Below are 17,216 nucleotides of genomic sequence, written 5' to 3'. Positions count from 1 at the left end.
TTTTGTGAACTACGCTGAGCTTTAGCAGCCGATTAACACCTTGAACCAGCCTAATATGTTTTTCCTGTGATAACTCCCTGATCCTAATACTTAGAAGCAAATCATTGATTTCAGTAAAAGAAAAAAATCTGATGTCTTTGTTAGTAAAGTGGCATTGTTTGCCACTGCAAACACAAGAGGTACAGTAATTCTGGGGTAGACAAAGCAGATCAAGAGATTTTCTGTATGTGCCCTAATCCAATTTTAAACACTTTCCTGTACAATAAACCCATTTGCTTCCATTCCTGCTCCCAATGTGATCTTAGCATCCTATACTGGAAGAATGCGAGTTCATGAAATGTGCCCTACATCGGATTAAAATTAACCCACAACAAAAGCATGTGATCTTATGAATGAGCCCTAGACCACAATAATTGATCCTGAATGAAGGGATATGATACAAGAGCTCTAAAAAGTAACATTAGTTTGAGATAAAAGGGTGTGCTTGTTTATGTGGTTTCGGACAGGAGAGTTAGTGGCCGGATTTAAGAAAACGAAAAAACCAAAGTTACACTCCTTAAGGCTGTAATCCTACCACACTAACCAGGGAATGAGTTCCTTCCCAGTAAGCATGCACAGGTTGACCCCAGCCTTATTCACACCTTGCACCGAGCACAGGTACAAGCGTATGTGAAAGAGTGTACACGTGAACAAGTCGGTACAACTGTTTGTGTATGCAGGTTACACACTCACTGAATGCAACCGTGAACACCCTTACAGTAAAAAGTACTTGAGTTTAGCACGGGTCCAAATCTTGTTTTTATCTTGGGCGCCCCGAGCAGCTAAGGCGGCCCTGCTCCGAGTCCTGGCCCGCCCTGACTTACCTGGGAGTAAAGCCTATTGAACAAAGGAGACCTGTTTGCTGGCCAATTCCCCTTCCCGCTCCGCAGGCGGGACGAGGCTGAGCGAGGGGGGTCCCAGAGCCGCTGCTAGCCAGCTCCTTCCCGGCGCGGCCGAGAGGGAAACGCGGCGGGCTGGACAGGCGCGTAGGCCGCAGCCTCGCCTCCCCTCCCGCCCTCAGCCCCGGGCCGTTTCCTTCCTCCCCATTTTCCTTCCTTCCTCCCCTCCTTCCCGGGGCCTGCCTGCCCGGGCACCCCCCTCCCCGAGCCGGGGGCTTCTTTCTCCTTTCAGGGCATGGCGGCTCGGGGGACTATTTGGGACAGGAACCCTCCTGGCCCGGGGGGCGGAGGAGGTCCCGGCCGGCAGACACTCCTTATACGGCCCGGCCCGTGTTACCTGGGCGCGGGCCAGGCGCTCCTTCTTTGGGCAGCCCCGCGGCAGCGCAAGGGGCCTGGGGGGCTCCGGCCAGGCCGCCCGGGCTCGCTCGGTGCCCGACACCCAAATATGGAGACATTCCTGTGGGTCGGCGGCAAGGGAGGGAAGAGCCCGGCCGGGAGCCTATATAAAACCCACCGGGCTTCCTCGCAAGCCCACCGAGCTGTAAGAGCTGGGAGAAGCAGCAACCGGAGCTAAGAGCCAGGAACCAACCCGAAGGTGAGGAGCGGGCGGGCAAGGGGGATGGATCCGGGCAGGACCACATGATGTGGGGGGGACTCCCAGCCACGCGGCCCTGGGGATACCCGGGAGAGGGAAGGTGGAGACATGGCAAAGCCAGCCCCGAAAGGAGGGAGCCTTCCAACTCCTCTCCGGTGCAAAGCAGGAATGGGCAACAGGGAGCAGAAAGCAGCTGCATCCAGCCTTCTCCGCCTGGCGTTCTTTAATTGTCACTGCTATTTAAAAAAAAAAAGTTTTTTACATTAAATTATAAAAGATCCTGCCTGCATCCAGCCTTTAAACCAACCCGGGAGCAAGCTTTCGACTTATGCAGAATCTCTCACTTGGCTTAGGCTGCTGCTAAGACTTGTGAAGATTCTGACACACACGCTCATATTGTAAGATGGAATCATCCGTAGTCTGCGGAAGTCCCACGGCAAGGATCTCTGAGATGCGGGCTCAGGGTCTGACTCTGCCATCGACGGAACTCTTGTGACTTTCAACAAGTCGCTGCTGGCCACTTGGAGGGGACTCTGAAGGAGAGGGGAGGCTAGAACTGACAGCTGAGCTGCCAAGTTATAAATTGCCTGGGATGAACAAATCCACTTCTCACTTGGAACATAACTGGTTCCATTGGTATTTATCATTAAATTAGAAGGGCTTTGAAGGAACCAGCCCTTTTGTTACCGTGTTTTATATTACTGAATGAATGGTAATTTTACTGTGTGTTAGGCACAGGGTGTTGAGCTACAAAGGATAGGAACCGTTTTATTTGAAGGATGAGATTTGATTCTGGGTTATTCATCCTTATGCTTCACTAGTCCCGAAGGTTTCATGCACAGACAAAGGGCTCACCCAGTTGGAAGCCTCTGTTACATCAAGCCGGAATCTGTAGGGTGTAGCTAGTCCTGAAGAAAGTCAGGGGTCCCCTTGTCCCCAGGACAATCCATCATTTGCAGCACTACAGCTCAGAGTGGTTAGTGCTGCCTGGAAGTACAGGTATGCCCAGAAGGTTTCTCAAGGAAGCAAGCCTTCAAGCTGTTCCTTGCAAACCATATATTCCACAAGGAAAAACATCCCGTGTTTTGTGAGCTGTTGCACGCTGTGTTGTGCTGTTCAGATTGTGTGACAAGGTTTGGGTTATCTCCATTGAGATGTAAAATGGACCAACCTCATTCAACTTTGTCACTCTCTAAAAGTGCTAGTCACTTTAGCCATGTGTCAAAAGTTTGGTGGGGGTGGTGTGATGCCTTTGCTAAAGCTCTTCAGCATACTTCTAATTCCAGGTACAAGAGCGTAATAACTTGTATATTAGCATCTTAATATGGGGATCTAGAAGTGGGTGGCCTGCACATCTTTTAAGAGGGAGTTTAATTTAAATTCGATTTTTCAAAGTGTACAGCTCCAACCCTAACCACATTTACTATAGATCAAGTACCACTGAATTCAGTAGAGCTTCCTTCTTATTCAAAATGTGTTGGGTTGCATTGTAAAGCCTAACCTATTACTCTGGAACTCACTGGAGACAAATGGGACTTCATCCTAAGTAAATGTGATTCAGTTTCTCGACCCCAATAAGTTCATCTAACTATGCTGAAGATTCAGCTGTTACTTGGTGTTTTAGTTTGCAGATCTTTATTAACAATGAAGTAAGCAGGTAGAAGGGGAACAGAAAATAATCTATTTCGTGGCCAGCGTAAGAACTGCTTTCTTCAGATTAATGGCCTATACTGCCCCACCATGGGGGAGACCCGCCCCCCTGTCAGACTTCCATAGGTCAGAATTCTGCCCGCAGCCTCTAAGCTTTTGTGAGTGGATGCCTGCTGCCCAGTTGCCTCTTGTGAACTCTTCTTGCTTCTGCTTCGTCTCCAGAAAGCCGACACCATGTGTGATGAGGATGAGACCACCGCGCTCGTATGCGACAACGGCTCCGGCCTGGTGAAGGCTGGCTTCGCCGGGGATGATGCCCCCAGGGCTGTGTTCCCCTCCATTGTTGGCCGCCCACGTCATCAGGTATTTTAGCCTCTTTTGCCAGCCATGCCCCTCTCCAGCTATAGGCAGGTTGAGACATGGTGACATCTGTTAGAAAAATTCCCGTTCTACTGGACCCTGAGTGGGACTGAGGAAATAATATATATGTGAGATGGGCCACAGCATTTCTCTTTTCTTTCCCCCACTCCCATTTGGACTTCCTAGGATTAGAAAGTTAAGTCTACAATTCTGTTAATTCTTACTTGGGTTATGTACCACAGAATTGTACAGAATACAAACGTCAATAGAGCTGTGGCATTGAGTTTATGGACTTCCCAGGGGCATAAGTCTTTTGAAATAGGGATATCAACAAAATGATTGCCCTAGTAAGCATTTTTTATTTGAAATGTGGGGTGTGTCCATCATAGCCTATGAGCTTATACTATCTCTGAAACAGAATAGGAATACATTAAGGGGAAATCAGCTGTTCTTAGCAGTCTGTTCCAATGTTCCGTATTTTCCTAAGAAAAGGACAGAGTTTTGTTTGTTGGTCCCCTAAATATATTCTATACAGCTGCTGCTGGGTGTTTCCTTCCTGCACCTTGTACTTTATTCTCTGTTGTGAAGGAAAGGTCTTAGGGCCTTGGAAGGAGTAGCTTATAGCTCTTTGCTTAGTGTAGAGGACAGCAATTAGGTTGTTATGATCCACTTCCTCAGCCCCAAGAAGATGCTGAGCGCTTTTCCCACTTCCTTCCTAGGGTGTCATGGTGGGTATGGGTCAAAAAGACTCCTACGTAGGGGATGAAGCTCAGAGCAAGAGAGGTATCCTGACCCTGAAGTACCCCATTGAGCATGGCATCATCACCAACTGGGATGACATGGAGAAGATCTGGCATCACACCTTCTACAATGAGCTCCGTGTGGCCCCTGAGGAGCACCCCACCCTGCTCACTGAGGCCCCCCTCAACCCCAAGGCCAACCGTGAAAAGATGACCCAAATCATGTTTGAGACCTTCAACGTCCCTGCCATGTATGTGGCTATCCAGGCTGTGCTGTCCCTCTACGCTTCTGGCCGTACCACTGGTGAGTGACAGGACCAGAAATGGAGAAGAGAAAAGGAAGGATGTCCAGGGAACACTGCGAGTCCAAGCAGAGGGGGAGAGAGAGAGACAGATACTTGTAGTCCAACTACAATAGGGGGTGCCCAGTCACTGATGTGGGTTTAGGTACATAGGAAACTGCCTTGTGCTGAATCAGGCCACTGGCTCTTCTCGGTTAGTATCATCTGTGAGAACAAGATGCTGGACCAGATGGGCCTTTGGCCTGATCCAGCAGAGCTCTCTTGATGTTCTTACATAGACTGGCATCAGGAGCTTTTCCCAACCCACTTCTTTAAAGAAAGGATAACAGTCATTGTACACTTCTAAAGATAGTCTGCTGCTGAGTCTCCTACATGCCTTTACTAAGACTGTCAAGAAAAGGAAGAACCTAGCCACTGGCATGAACTGTTCAGTGATGGAGGCCCCCTACACACCTAGCCATTAGCTAGGATACCCACTAAGGAGGGAGAACACTTGTCTGCTAGCACTGCCTATGATGCCTGGCAATTTCTCATCTAGATGTCAGCAAGGTCCCATTCCTCCCTTGCCTGTGTGTCCCGTATCAACCTGACACAGCAGGCAGGTGTTGCAGCCTCCTTTGCTAACTTTCGCACCCATTTCTTGTTTCTGTAGGTATTGTGCTGGACTCCGGCGATGGTGTCACCCACAACGTGCCCATCTATGAGGGTTATGCTCTGCCCCATGCCATCATGCGTTTGGACCTGGCTGGCCGGGACCTCACTGACTACCTGATGAAGATCCTGACTGAGAGAGGCTACTCTTTCGTCACCACCGGTAAGGAGCGCAGCCTCTCCAGCCCTCAGCCTTTGCGCTAGCGTTGACTTACACCTCCTCACCCTGATTTAGAACCATCAGTGCCCTTTGCTCCGACAGGCCCTTGGCTCCTTAATACACTAGCAGAGGCCTTTGAGTAATTTCTAGGAAGCTGAGCTTTGCGTCTGGTCATCAAGTAAAGGATGAGCTTGGAGGCTGATGCCAGGTTCGGTGGAACCATAACTTTAAAACCCACAGTCAGCCTATCTTATGTTATTGGCCTCATTCATAAAAAGTGTAGGCTAGACTTTCTAGCCCACGTTCTCCCTCTAGTGGCGGATTTTTAAACATTTAAAAACTGAGCTTCAGTTTGATGTACAAGGTGCCGTGCCCATAATTTTATTGTGTGCCTATTGGCTGTTCTCCCCTCCTGGGTGGGATTCTCCTTTGGCAGGCTTCTAAATTCTTCCTCTTCTCTCTTGCTAGCTGAGCGTGAGATTGTCCGTGACATCAAGGAAAAGCTGTGCTACGTGGCTCTGGACTTTGAGAATGAGATGGCTACCGCTGCCTCCTCCTCCTCCCTGGAAAAGAGCTATGAATTGCCTGATGGGCAGGTCATCACCATTGGCAATGAACGTTTCCGTTGCCCAGAAACCCTTTTCCAGCCATCTTTCATTGGTATGTATCTCTCTGTTGAGTGTCCTCCTCACTGACCTCTCTTCTACGAAGAATTCTTTGTGTGCCTGTGGTGCGAGTGGCTTCCTTCACTTTTCTGTTCCTTCACCTTCCCTATGCCACCAGGTATGGAATCTGCTGGTATTCATGAGACAACCTACAACAGCATCATGAAGTGCGATATTGACATCAGAAAGGACCTGTACGCCAACAATGTCATGTCTGGTGGTACCACCATGTATCCCGGTATTGCTGACCGCATGCAGAAGGAAATCACCGCTCTGGCTCCCAGCACAATGAAGATCAAGGTGGGCTTAATTCCATGCATTGCTGAATCACAACTCGTATGCATTAGGCATGCAGGAGAGGGAGACCTAATGCTTAGGGCAATTGCATGCTTCTAATCATAGTGCTTTCGAAGGCATCTCCATGCAAGAACATGAGAAATAGGAGAACAGAATTTAATCACCTTGAGAGGGCCACTCTTGCATGGCTCACCCTGTTCTCTGCTTGTACAATCATTACAATACAAACGATGCCACCTGATTAACTGGATTTTTAATACAGTATTAGAGGTGTTGCTAGGAGCTACATCTGGGAATGTGGAAGGCCATGCCTTATTGTATGAGGACTGGATTAGTATTCCTGTATAACTTCAGTTGTAGACCTCTTCCCAGTACCCAAATGGTGGGAGGTGGTGCCACTGCTTATAAAGGATGCTGCTGTCTAGGACACCTTTTGCAGAGTTCTTCTGTCATTATCTAGGGACTCCTGTATCTCCCCCACCCCCTGCCCCGCTTGCCAACTGAATCATTCCTTTTCTTCTTGCAGATCATTGCCCCACCTGAGCGTAAGTACTCCGTCTGGATCGGTGGCTCCATCCTGGCTTCCCTGTCCACCTTCCAACAGATGTGGATCACAAAACAGGAATACGATGAAGCCGGCCCATCCATTGTCCACCGTAAATGCTTCTAAACATGTTTACAAAAAAAAAGAAAGGATCATTATTATTACTTGGTTACTACTCTCAGGATGACGACATTGTGAGTTGCAGGCTGTTGAACACCTGCAACAGCCACCTCAACGTTCTATTTTGTAACAATGTCTTTGTTGCTGTTGCTGCAGACGCCATGTGACACTGAGTGTATGTAAAGTGTACATAAAATTAATTTATTTTACCTCATTTTGTTATTTTTCAAACCAAGCCCTGTGGAAGGAAACCAAAAACAAAAAAATACTTCAAGAAGCATTAAATCATCAGTCATTCTGTCATGCCCCAATGCAGCTGGCTTTGTGTGATTTATTGCTCTCAACAGTCGTGGGTTGTGCTATTTCAAGCCTTCTGGCTTTTTTTTCTTTCAAGTAGTTGCAATACATAAATGGGATGGGGAGGTGCTTTAAAAAGGGAACCCATATGATAATGATTTGGGATTCTATAAAGAGACTTTGATTTCCAGAAATCCACACACACAGTTTCGGTGAAGAGGGTATGCTTAAAATATACACAGAGCTGCTATTACAGATGGCTTGGTCAGACTGAGTGATTAACCCCAGGTCACCCAGTGATAGCTAAGCAGGGATTTTAATTCATATTCAAATCTCATGCTCTCAGTCTGTACCACACTGGCTCTCGGGAGTGTTGATGGAAAGAGCAAATTCTTTCTAAATAAGAAAAATAATTTCAGTTGCATTCTTGTGTTTCTAAAGAAACCTAGTTTCTGTCCTCACAATCAAGTTTTACAAAGATGCATAACGTTCATAACAGACCCAGTTGTTTCCTTGCATTGTACAAACTCCATAACAAGATAAAAGTTGTTTTCCTGCAGAATTCAGAGGCACTGTTTAAGGATATCCACAACTGCCTTATTACTAATTCAGACTAATGGCCCATATTCTTGCCTATCTGTATTGCTGGAGAGTTTCCACCAAAGATCTGTCCAAGAGTCCTGCTATGCGAGATCCTTTAGCTAGAGATGCCTGGAATTAAACCTGAGATATTACATATGCAAAACATGTGCTGTGCCACTCAGCTATGGCTCCTTCAATTACTGGGTGTCAAACCTAACTGAGCCAAGGACCTAAAATACCCCAGAGGGCAGGACAGATTAGCACAGCACACTTGGTGTGCAAAGGGACTTGCAGCTCCCAGCTGTTCTTTTCTTTACCATTCCCTCTAAAGGAATTGCATTAGATTCTCGCTAATGTTTTCTTGGCTACCACTCAGTTGGAAAGAGTCTGAAGGTCATCTGGTCCATTTTACTTCAGCCAAAAGCCTGCCACATCCCAAGGGCTCAGAGCAGGTTACAGTGTGGTATCATAAAACCATTTCCTGTTTGGAAGACCTGCAGTCTAAAGGAGTTTAAAACGGAAATCACTTGCACTTTTGGCTTTACTAAAGGGAAACTCCTTCCTGACCTGACAGCCCAGCCCTCCATTTCCATCATTCCCATTCTCTGGATTCTTAGAAGCATTTCCATCCTCCCCGAGGCAGCACAAACTTGCCTGTCCTTTGTACCTTTTCATCTCACCCATCTACCTACCTCGCTCTTGCACACACACCCCTCTTGGCAAAGCCTGGTATAATCTAAACCTGTCTTGGCTTCCCAAATCACATCCCACACATGGATCTGTGACTGACCATCCATAGATGGCTGGGGCCCACCACTACCTTTAGCATCTCCCAAGCAGGTAAAACAGGCTTTGAAGCATCCACAAGGAAGCACAAAGATGAGCCCAGGTGGGAGCAACCAGACTTGCAGAGCCTTTGCAGAAATCCTGCTCCCATCTTCCTTCCAGGGCAAGTGGGCAGTCCTTGCATGGTGATGGGATCCCTGGCAGCTTAGCCCCACTGTATGTCAAAAGCAGAGAGCAGGTGCAGACCAGAGGCCCCTTGCCAGAGGAGACTAACACAAGGACACATTCAGTAAAACAAGCTCAGATCATCAGGCTTGGTAATGAATCAAGCCAGCTTTCTCAGATGCCTTGCTGGAAATGCTGCAAACGACAGATGTCTCGATGACACAGGGTGGGAAAGGTGATACTTTCGCAAGGCTGCGCGCCTTTTGCTCTCTTTTCAGCAACAGTGGGAGCAGTTGCAGAAGCTGGATGGGATTCCTCCTGTACAAGCCCCACACAGAACTTCGGGAGCAAGAAACAAGAACAAAAGCCGACCTCTTCTGCAGTTCATAGAATTGTAGAGAGTTGGAAGGGACCCAAAGTGTCATCTGTTCCAAACCCCTGCAAAGCCCCTCCATTGAAACCCATGCAGGAGATGTTCCCTGTGACTTGCGTCCTTTATTCTTGGGGTGGGTGTGAAATAAGTAGATCTAGCCCATGGGTCCTCCTCATCTGACCTACTTTCCCCAACCCGTGGCAATTTAGCTTAAACAACAGCTTCCCATTGGAGCCAGCAGGAATTTTAATGGGGGAGTGGAGCTCAAGAGGAACCCTCCAGTGCTGAAAATAGAATGAAAAAAGAAAAACTCCTGGTGGCTTCAACGGGAGGCTGTTTTCAAGCCCAGTTGCGTCAGAGGGGAACATTTGGGAGGGGGAGGGTCACAGCTGGGGAAAAAGTTTGTGCATTCTTGGGAAGCAACATACAGTGTAAACCGATGCCGGTGACAGATAATGGAATGTGATTCTATTAACTGGGCAACACGTACGTCAGACAAGCTGACCTTGGCAAACTGGAAGAGAGCAGAACTGAGGAATTTGGTGCTTCACAATAATACAGGGCAATTGTAAGGATTGCAAGAAGAAAAAGCATGGGAAGTGCTTTGAACACTTGAAAGCTCTATACAAATATAACGATAATGACTGCTGTTACTATTCCTACTATTCCTGAGTTTTACTAGGGTGTCCCATTCTCCTATATCACAGGGCTGATATGAGCGCCAAATGTCTCTTCCTAGGCTTCAGAGAATTTACAGGCTGAACTTGGTGAAGACCTATTTATCCAGCTTGGAACAAAAAACAGAAATGTTTTCAATTGTTTCTGGGGCTGTGCAGAGAGTGGGCACCTGCTGTATGTTGACAGGCCTGCTATTCCACAGAACAGGGGCAGCCCTGCTTCTGGGATCTTTGGAACACGCAGGAGAAACCCTCCTGCAGACCGCAGGGCTCTTCTCTAAAGTATTCCAAGAGTGCTTTGCAAATATATGCCACCGGCTTCCCGTCAACATGCGGAATGCTTATTTCACAAGTCAGATATAGCAAGGCGGCAGAGCTTTAAAAATAGAGAGGCCTGGCTTGCAGACCATAAAATGCAGCTCCCAAGGAAAGCTGCCCGGGAGGTTCTTGCTTGCCTGCCGCCTGCTTTCAGTATTTCATTGTGCAAATCTTCACATTATCCGGATAGTTGCCGTACATCCAGCGCACGTGTAAATCCATCCTATTTCAGGGAGCAACGTCTTCAGAATCAGACCCTGCTTGCCCCTCTCGGTTTGGCTTGCCCCCTTCTTGTGGCCCCAGACTTCCTTGAAGTCAACCTGTGCTTATTGGTGGACCATAGAACTGCATAATCTTCCTGCTATTCCTATCGCCCTTCCTGAGTCTGGAGGGCATTGCTGGTTGAAGGGATATATATGGAAAGGAAGGAAGGTGCCTTCAGCCCAGTGCTTTTCTCCTTGAAAAAAACAACGGTGCTGGTACTCACCATGAAGTTGTTACAGTGAGTTCCACACTTTTAACCAGCACTTTGCTTCTGGGGGGGGGGGGGAGGTGCCAGTACTGCATCCCACAGAAAAAAAGCACTGTTGTTTTATTGGGATGGTAGCACGGAATGCTAACAGTGGCTGGAGCCAGAGCAAAAGACAGGCAAGTGAAGTAGTTCTTGGTGGGGGTTTTTTATCCCGATGCTCCTCCCTGCTGTGTTCTACAAGGAAAATCTGGAGACCAAGAAGGAGCCACCCCCTTGGACTGGTTGTGTGTAAGAAGGCAGGCAGGTTGGGGGTGCTTGAGGTTGAACGGATCAGCTTCCACTGTGTGCAACATCTATGGAAGGTCCACAGGTCAGTGGCAGAATGGCCTACTTGCATTCAGAAGGCCCTGAGTTCAGATTCTGACACCTCCAATTGAAATGATCAGAGTTGGCTTCATCAGGACCAGGAGGAGCAAATTGCATCGCCTGTCACAAGTTCCATTTAGAAACAAACCAGAGCCCACGCTGAGCCAGTGCACACACTACGGATGAATTCAGCGTAGCACTAAGGAGAACATTCTGTCAACATAAGAATTCCACTTGACTGGCAAAACGATCTCCCCTTTCCTCTCTCCTGCACGCTGTTCTGGGGGTTCCCACAACCTTCCAGAGCAGATCGGGGTGCGGGTGGGGCGCGTGCGGCTGCACCGGGAGAGGAGAGTGCTAGGAACAGTCCTTAGGCTAACATTCACTAATGGAACTGAGTAGCTGAATCTGGCCCTATACCTTTAAAGTCTAGTCGAAAGACACTGCCCACCTCAGAGAATTCTGGGTCCTGGGCACACTCCTCTCTTGTTTGCCGAGGCAGTTTGTTAAGGGTTGCTGGGAATTGTAGCTCTATGGGGGATAAGCTACAGTGCCCAGAATTCTTTGCAGGGGAGGAATGTTTCTTGAATGTGCTTTAACGTTATAGTGCGTATATGCAGCCTGAGTCTCCAGGATAGGGAAACAGCCTCTATGGAAACCAATAGGTCGTAAATTGAAATCTAAGGCTCTTCTGGGATATTAGCTTGAATAAAAAGGAATTTACCACATACAAAGGCTCTAAGCTCCTGAACTTTCTGCTGGGCCACTGTTTAGCTGGAGGTCTCAAGTCTTCTTTGCACAAGGGAATTCTATATGAAAATCACTTCCCCCTCCTGGGGCGACCACCAAGCTGTTACTGTGTTGATGAGAATCTGAGTGTTGAGAACGTTTCTGTGGCTTGAAACCTTTCAACAACAAAAAAAGATACCTGAGGATTACCAGAAGTTCTCTGTTACATGAAGACCTTTGGCAACATTGCAGTTCATACTGGATTACCATAAGGCTCTGTAGGTTTATAGAGGCAGCCTCAAAACTTTTATTTCAGAGTAGTTTAAATATAGTAGCCAAGATATTTGCCTTAAACTAGGACATTAGCCTTCATAGTAGATTGCTCTTTCAGGGCCAAACTAGATGATAATTTTGTACACCACCCCCGTTTCCAACTGGGGCACTATTTCAAGGGCTCCAGGCGCTTACCAAGAATTTGTGTTTCTTTTGGAATGAGAGGCAGCAGAGACTGTGGTGTCTTTATGATATATGGTTTATTTACACATACAGTGGTGCCCCGCAAGACGAATGCCTCGCAAGACGGAAAACCCGCTAGACGAAAGGGTTTTCCGTTTTGGAGGTGCTTCGCAAAACGAATTTCCTATTGGCTTGCTTCGCAAGATGAAAATGTATTGCGAGTTCCTGCGATTTTTTTTCGCTCCCCACCCCCTTTTTCTAAGGCACTAAGCTGCTAATAGCCTTTTAGCAGCTAATCCGCTAATCCCTTAAACCTCTAATAGCCGCTAAACCGCTAATAGCACTAATCCGCTAATCCACTAATAGGGTTGCTTCGCAAGACGAAAAAACCGCTAGACGAAGAGACTCGCGGAACGGATTCTTTTCGTCTTGCGAGGCACCACTGTATATACAACTTGAGCCTACAATGGAGGGGCTCACGGCATTAACACCCCAAGATGGCCTTGCTTCTCCCATAGCTACAACGTTGGATTCAAGCAGAAATCAGGCATGGCTCTGTCTCTCGCTCTGGCTTCCCAGCCTGCACCTTTGCTTCTAGCTTCTAGCTCACACACCTTAACTCTGCCCTTTGTCTTTCTAAGTACCAGCAAGTTTTGGGGGAGGAGGGGAGCATTTGTCTTCTGGCTACATCCTTTGTTTCTTAGGTACCTTTGTTAATCATACTAAGGCCATTAACTCATCAGGAAGCTAACCGGGCTATTCCAAGAATTGAATCTGTGCTGGATCCAGGAATTTGTAGGGGGTTCAGGCATACAGCCCACCCACCCCCATTTATAACAATATGTTAGTTCATCTGATGCAGCTACTTGGGGCAGAAAAATGTATTGGCCGAACCAAAGAGTCTGTGTACATGTTCATGCAAGGCAAGGAAGAAAGCAGGTATGTGCCATTGCTAATGCCTGATGATGTATACTTGTTTGATTCAGTTGCCAGATTTAGCCCTGGCAGAGTTATATCAGAAAAGTGTACATTGCTGTTTGAGGTGCCTAACCCATGAAGCTGAAAGGTTTGCACTCTTCCCAGTAACAAAACAACATTTCAGCCACTCCACTTGGATTAACAACAGCAAAGGTTGTTTTTATCATCATCAAGCCCCACCTCCAAGATAAATTGGGGTGGTGGCCATAGCTAGAAGGGGGCTGGACACCAGGTGAAGGAATACAATGGGAACATTTACTGGGAATCTGTCTTCACTGTGAGCTACCATTAGCGCTTTTCTATTTTGGGAATACAGAGTGAGCTTCATAGGGGGGTGTCCCATACGTGACAGCTGATCAGACAGAGACGCTGAGTGGGGGATGCCATTTAGCATTACAGAGCACTGAGGCTGCAAGCCCAGAAGGGAACAGATGTGCCACATTTGTGGTCATCGCTGATGAATGGCTGGATGTTATACAGACCAAAAAGAACCAGACTGCAAGGTTGCCTGTGCTGGAAAAGGGCAGAGATGACTTAACTTCAAAGAGTGATCCATGTTCCTTTTAACTGCGGCAGCGCCTGCTTTTTCTGACTCTACACTTCCGAGGGTTTGAGGTTTTGGCTTATGGCAGAAGACCTTACAGGCCATAGTCACATTAATAAGAAGAGCTTGCTGCATCAGGCCAATGGCCCATCTGGTCCAGCCTTCTTAAATAAATAAGAACCTCTGCTTTCAAGTTGTACCGGAATGGAGAGGAAAGCAGGTGCTGGTGGTAGGATCCTTGGGTTCAACTGACATCACGGTCACCAGAAAGGAAATGGGCATGGTGATTAGAATGTTGGAGGACAAGTGGAGTGAAGCCATGAAGCTGGGATTGGGACTGCCCATAAAGGTACCGTAAGGCCCTTTTGCTAGGCCACAACTATGCAATCCCAGAATTATGCTCCAGCGTTCTTTGCGACCATTTGAGTGATCCTCAGTTGCATCTGCTGGACTGCATGCTTCTTCACTGGCACACCTACAAACATGGCCACTTGGGGAATGCTTGTATTGTCCAGCCAGGGCTTGGATGTGATGCTAATTGGGTGTAGTCATTGGATTAGGTTGGGAGACTCGGATTCAGGTCTGCACTTGGCCCTGGAGCTTGCTGGGTGATTTTGGGGTAGTCACTGTCTTTCAGCCTAAGCTACCTCAAACAGTTGTTGTGAGGATAAAAAAATGGATAGTGAGAGAATTAAGTATGCCTCCCTGGAGGAAATATGGGATATAAATGGTTTTTTTTTTAAAGGAGGCCCCTGTTACAAGTTGAAGGGCAATCAAGTTCCCTAAATTCCAGATAACTTGAGGAAATTACAAACAATTACCTTATGGAATGTTGTTATGGAACTCAGGACAAGGGTGAACAAAACAAAGTATGTAAATCCATTTATTCCATTTATAAACCCTGCTATGATTGAGTATCACCTTCTGAGCTGGACAGAGGTCTTTGTTACTCATTAAATGTTGCTCTAGGAGGGGAATGAAATGTTTACTTCTGGTATTTCTATCTCAAGCATCCGTAAGCGCAGATCTCCACCAGAGGCAGGGAAAATCTCAACTGGCAGGCTGCATGCTATTGTTATACCAAGGTATTCTATGCCTTTTTATAATCCATTCCAGGAATTTACTTGGCGAGATGAAAGAGGAGATTACTCTTTCCTTCGGAGCAAAGAATACACACAAATGGTTGCTATATTTAGAAACCATACTCTGTTTTTATTGAGTTCATTCACGTTAGACAGGGTGCTTTCAGACTGATGCCTAAGACTGCCAACATGTCATTCAGATATCATACTCAGGTCATTGGCAACAGCCTTTAAAAACAAAAAACAAAAACTTACCAGCTTTTCCACAGACTGGGCAAATCCTGATTAACTGGTGAAAAAATATATATACTGGCATTTTGATGCAAATAAAGTCCCATAGATGCTGGAGAAAACAGAAGCAGTACTGAACCCACAATACATATTCATTTGGAAGGATTCCTAGTAAATAAGCTGTTCTTGATACTGACCAAAAGAGCAATATGATGAAACAACAATAGACTGGGAGAAAATGTTCCATATTGTTTGAACTCCATTTCAGTGGGGAAATTCAGAGACAAGAGTCAATTCAGGGAACAACAGTAATGCAGAGTGGACTGCTACAGAAACTATGAATCCCACTAACACTTTTATTCCTAGCTGTCATAGTACAAGTGGGAGCTGCAACAATGTTTTGCAGTGTCGAACTCTTCTGTTCAAGGTTCCACCCCCTTCCATTCCATCTGCTCCCTCCCAGTTTTTAATCCTTCGCATACCCTGCAACAGACCATCAGCATTCTATGCCCATTGAGCATTCTGTCCCAATCATCTCCTTGTGGAAAAGATATCCAAAGTAGATAGAGTAAAAATACAAGGGGAGGGGGCTCCAATTTTCACCAGAGGGGTTGGACACAATTTCAGAGCCTAACAGTTGGTCATCTGCAGATGATCCAGACAGAACTCAAGGATGTGCGTAGGACTATTCTTAGAACAGCACCGGTTTAGACAGGTGGCACATTATATTTTATTGAAATCAATTGAACATTCAAGTTTAATAGTACAGTGGATGTGGGTGGCACTGTGGGTTAAACCACAGAGCCTAGGGCTTGCCGATCAGAAGGTCAGTGGTTTGAATCCCCACGATGGGGTGCGCTCCTGTTGCTCGGTCCCAGCTCCTGCCAACCTAGCAGTTTGAAAGCAGGAAGTGCAAGTAGATAAATAGGTACCGCTCCGGCAGGAAGGTAAACGGCATTTCTGTGCGCTACTCTGGTTCGCCAGAAGCGGCTTTATCATGCTGGCCACTTGACCCGGAAGCTGTACGACGGCTCCCATTGCCAGTAAAGCGAGATGAGTGTCGCAACCCCAGAGTTGTCCGTGACTGGACCTAATGGTCTGGGGTCCCTTTACCTTTACCTTGGTTTACAAACAGTCCTGTTTACGAACTATTCGATTTACAAATTCCGCAAAACTGGAAGTAGTGTTCTGGTTAGCAAACTTTACCTCAGTCTATGCATGGAAGCTGGATGGTGGAAGGGCACTGGCAGCAGCAGACCTCATTAGGGAAAGCACACCTCAGTTTAAGAACAGATTTGGTTTAAGAACAGACTTCAGGAACAGATTAAGTTTGTAAACCAAGGTTCCACTGTATTTAAACTGAACTTGGGTGTACCAAACATCCTTTGAATGCCACCACCCCCATTGCCCTAATAAAGCCAATTTGTTGTCCCTCTTGGGACATATTTCAAATGGGTCATTCAGGAGTCCCTATTTTAGGCCAACCATCCTTCCCTTTCTGACGCTGGCAGAGACGCAGCCTACGGCTGACAAAATCACACTGACACATAAATATGCACGCCTCCCTCCCACGCGACGCAGCACACAGCCCAGCTGTTGTCATCTCTTATCCCGGAGGATTGCAAACAGGCAGTGTGGGTAATGACTGCAAGGTTGCACAGGCAAATATATAATCTTAACATGGCTAACTGAGCCTTCCAAGAAATGCGTGACTCTGAGAAATATGATCTCTGTGCTTATTTTCTCCTGCAGAATGATTTCACCTAGGAGGTGGGGTGTTTGGCTCTACGGGTCTAACAAACTGCCATAGTTGGGGAGGGAAAGGAATGGACCTTAACTGTTGTCTCTAAGAGTTCTTTGCCTTCCACTTTTTGCTGTTGCTTCTTTGTGAGGATTCTTCCAATTACTTTGCACATGATTCAAAACAGAGTGGACTGTGGGGGGTGCTGTAAAACAGAAACAAAAGCAGCCTAGCAGGGGAAAGGCCTGATCTGAACTTTGCAAGTCTTCCATTTGTAGGGAACAATTTTTAAGAACAAACAAGCAAACAGATAAAGGAGCCTTCAGAAATGTGGGACTCACCTCCAGGCTGAAGTGGTAACATCCATTGCATCACCTCAGGAGTGCATTATTTCATT

General features: G+C 46.9%; 1 protein-coding gene across 1 annotated transcript; it reads left to right on the top strand.

Moving 5' to 3' along the window:
- The first annotated feature begins 1,188 nt into the window (after positions 1-1,188).
- Positions 1,189-7,333, top strand: ACTA1 (actin alpha 1, skeletal muscle). Its single transcript, XM_083433927.1, has 7 exons — positions 1,189-1,533; positions 3,406-3,546; positions 4,263-4,587; positions 5,238-5,399; positions 5,865-6,056; positions 6,180-6,361; positions 6,885-7,333. Exons 2-7 carry the CDS (start codon positions 3,418-3,420, stop codon positions 7,026-7,028), a joined length of 1,134 nt encoding a protein of 377 aa, XP_083290053.1. The 5' UTR covers positions 1,189-1,533; positions 3,406-3,417; the 3' UTR covers positions 7,029-7,333.
- The last annotated feature ends 9,883 nt before the right edge of the window (positions 7,334-17,216 follow it).

This window comes from Podarcis tiliguerta (genome assembly GCF_965153285.1).
Source record: "Podarcis tiliguerta genome assembly, chromosome: 3".
Lineage (NCBI taxonomy): Eukaryota > Metazoa > Chordata > Lepidosauria > Squamata > Lacertidae > Podarcis > Podarcis tiliguerta.
The sequence above is the reverse complement of the archived record's forward strand: the minus strand, read 5'-3'. Positions and strand labels throughout refer to the sequence as shown.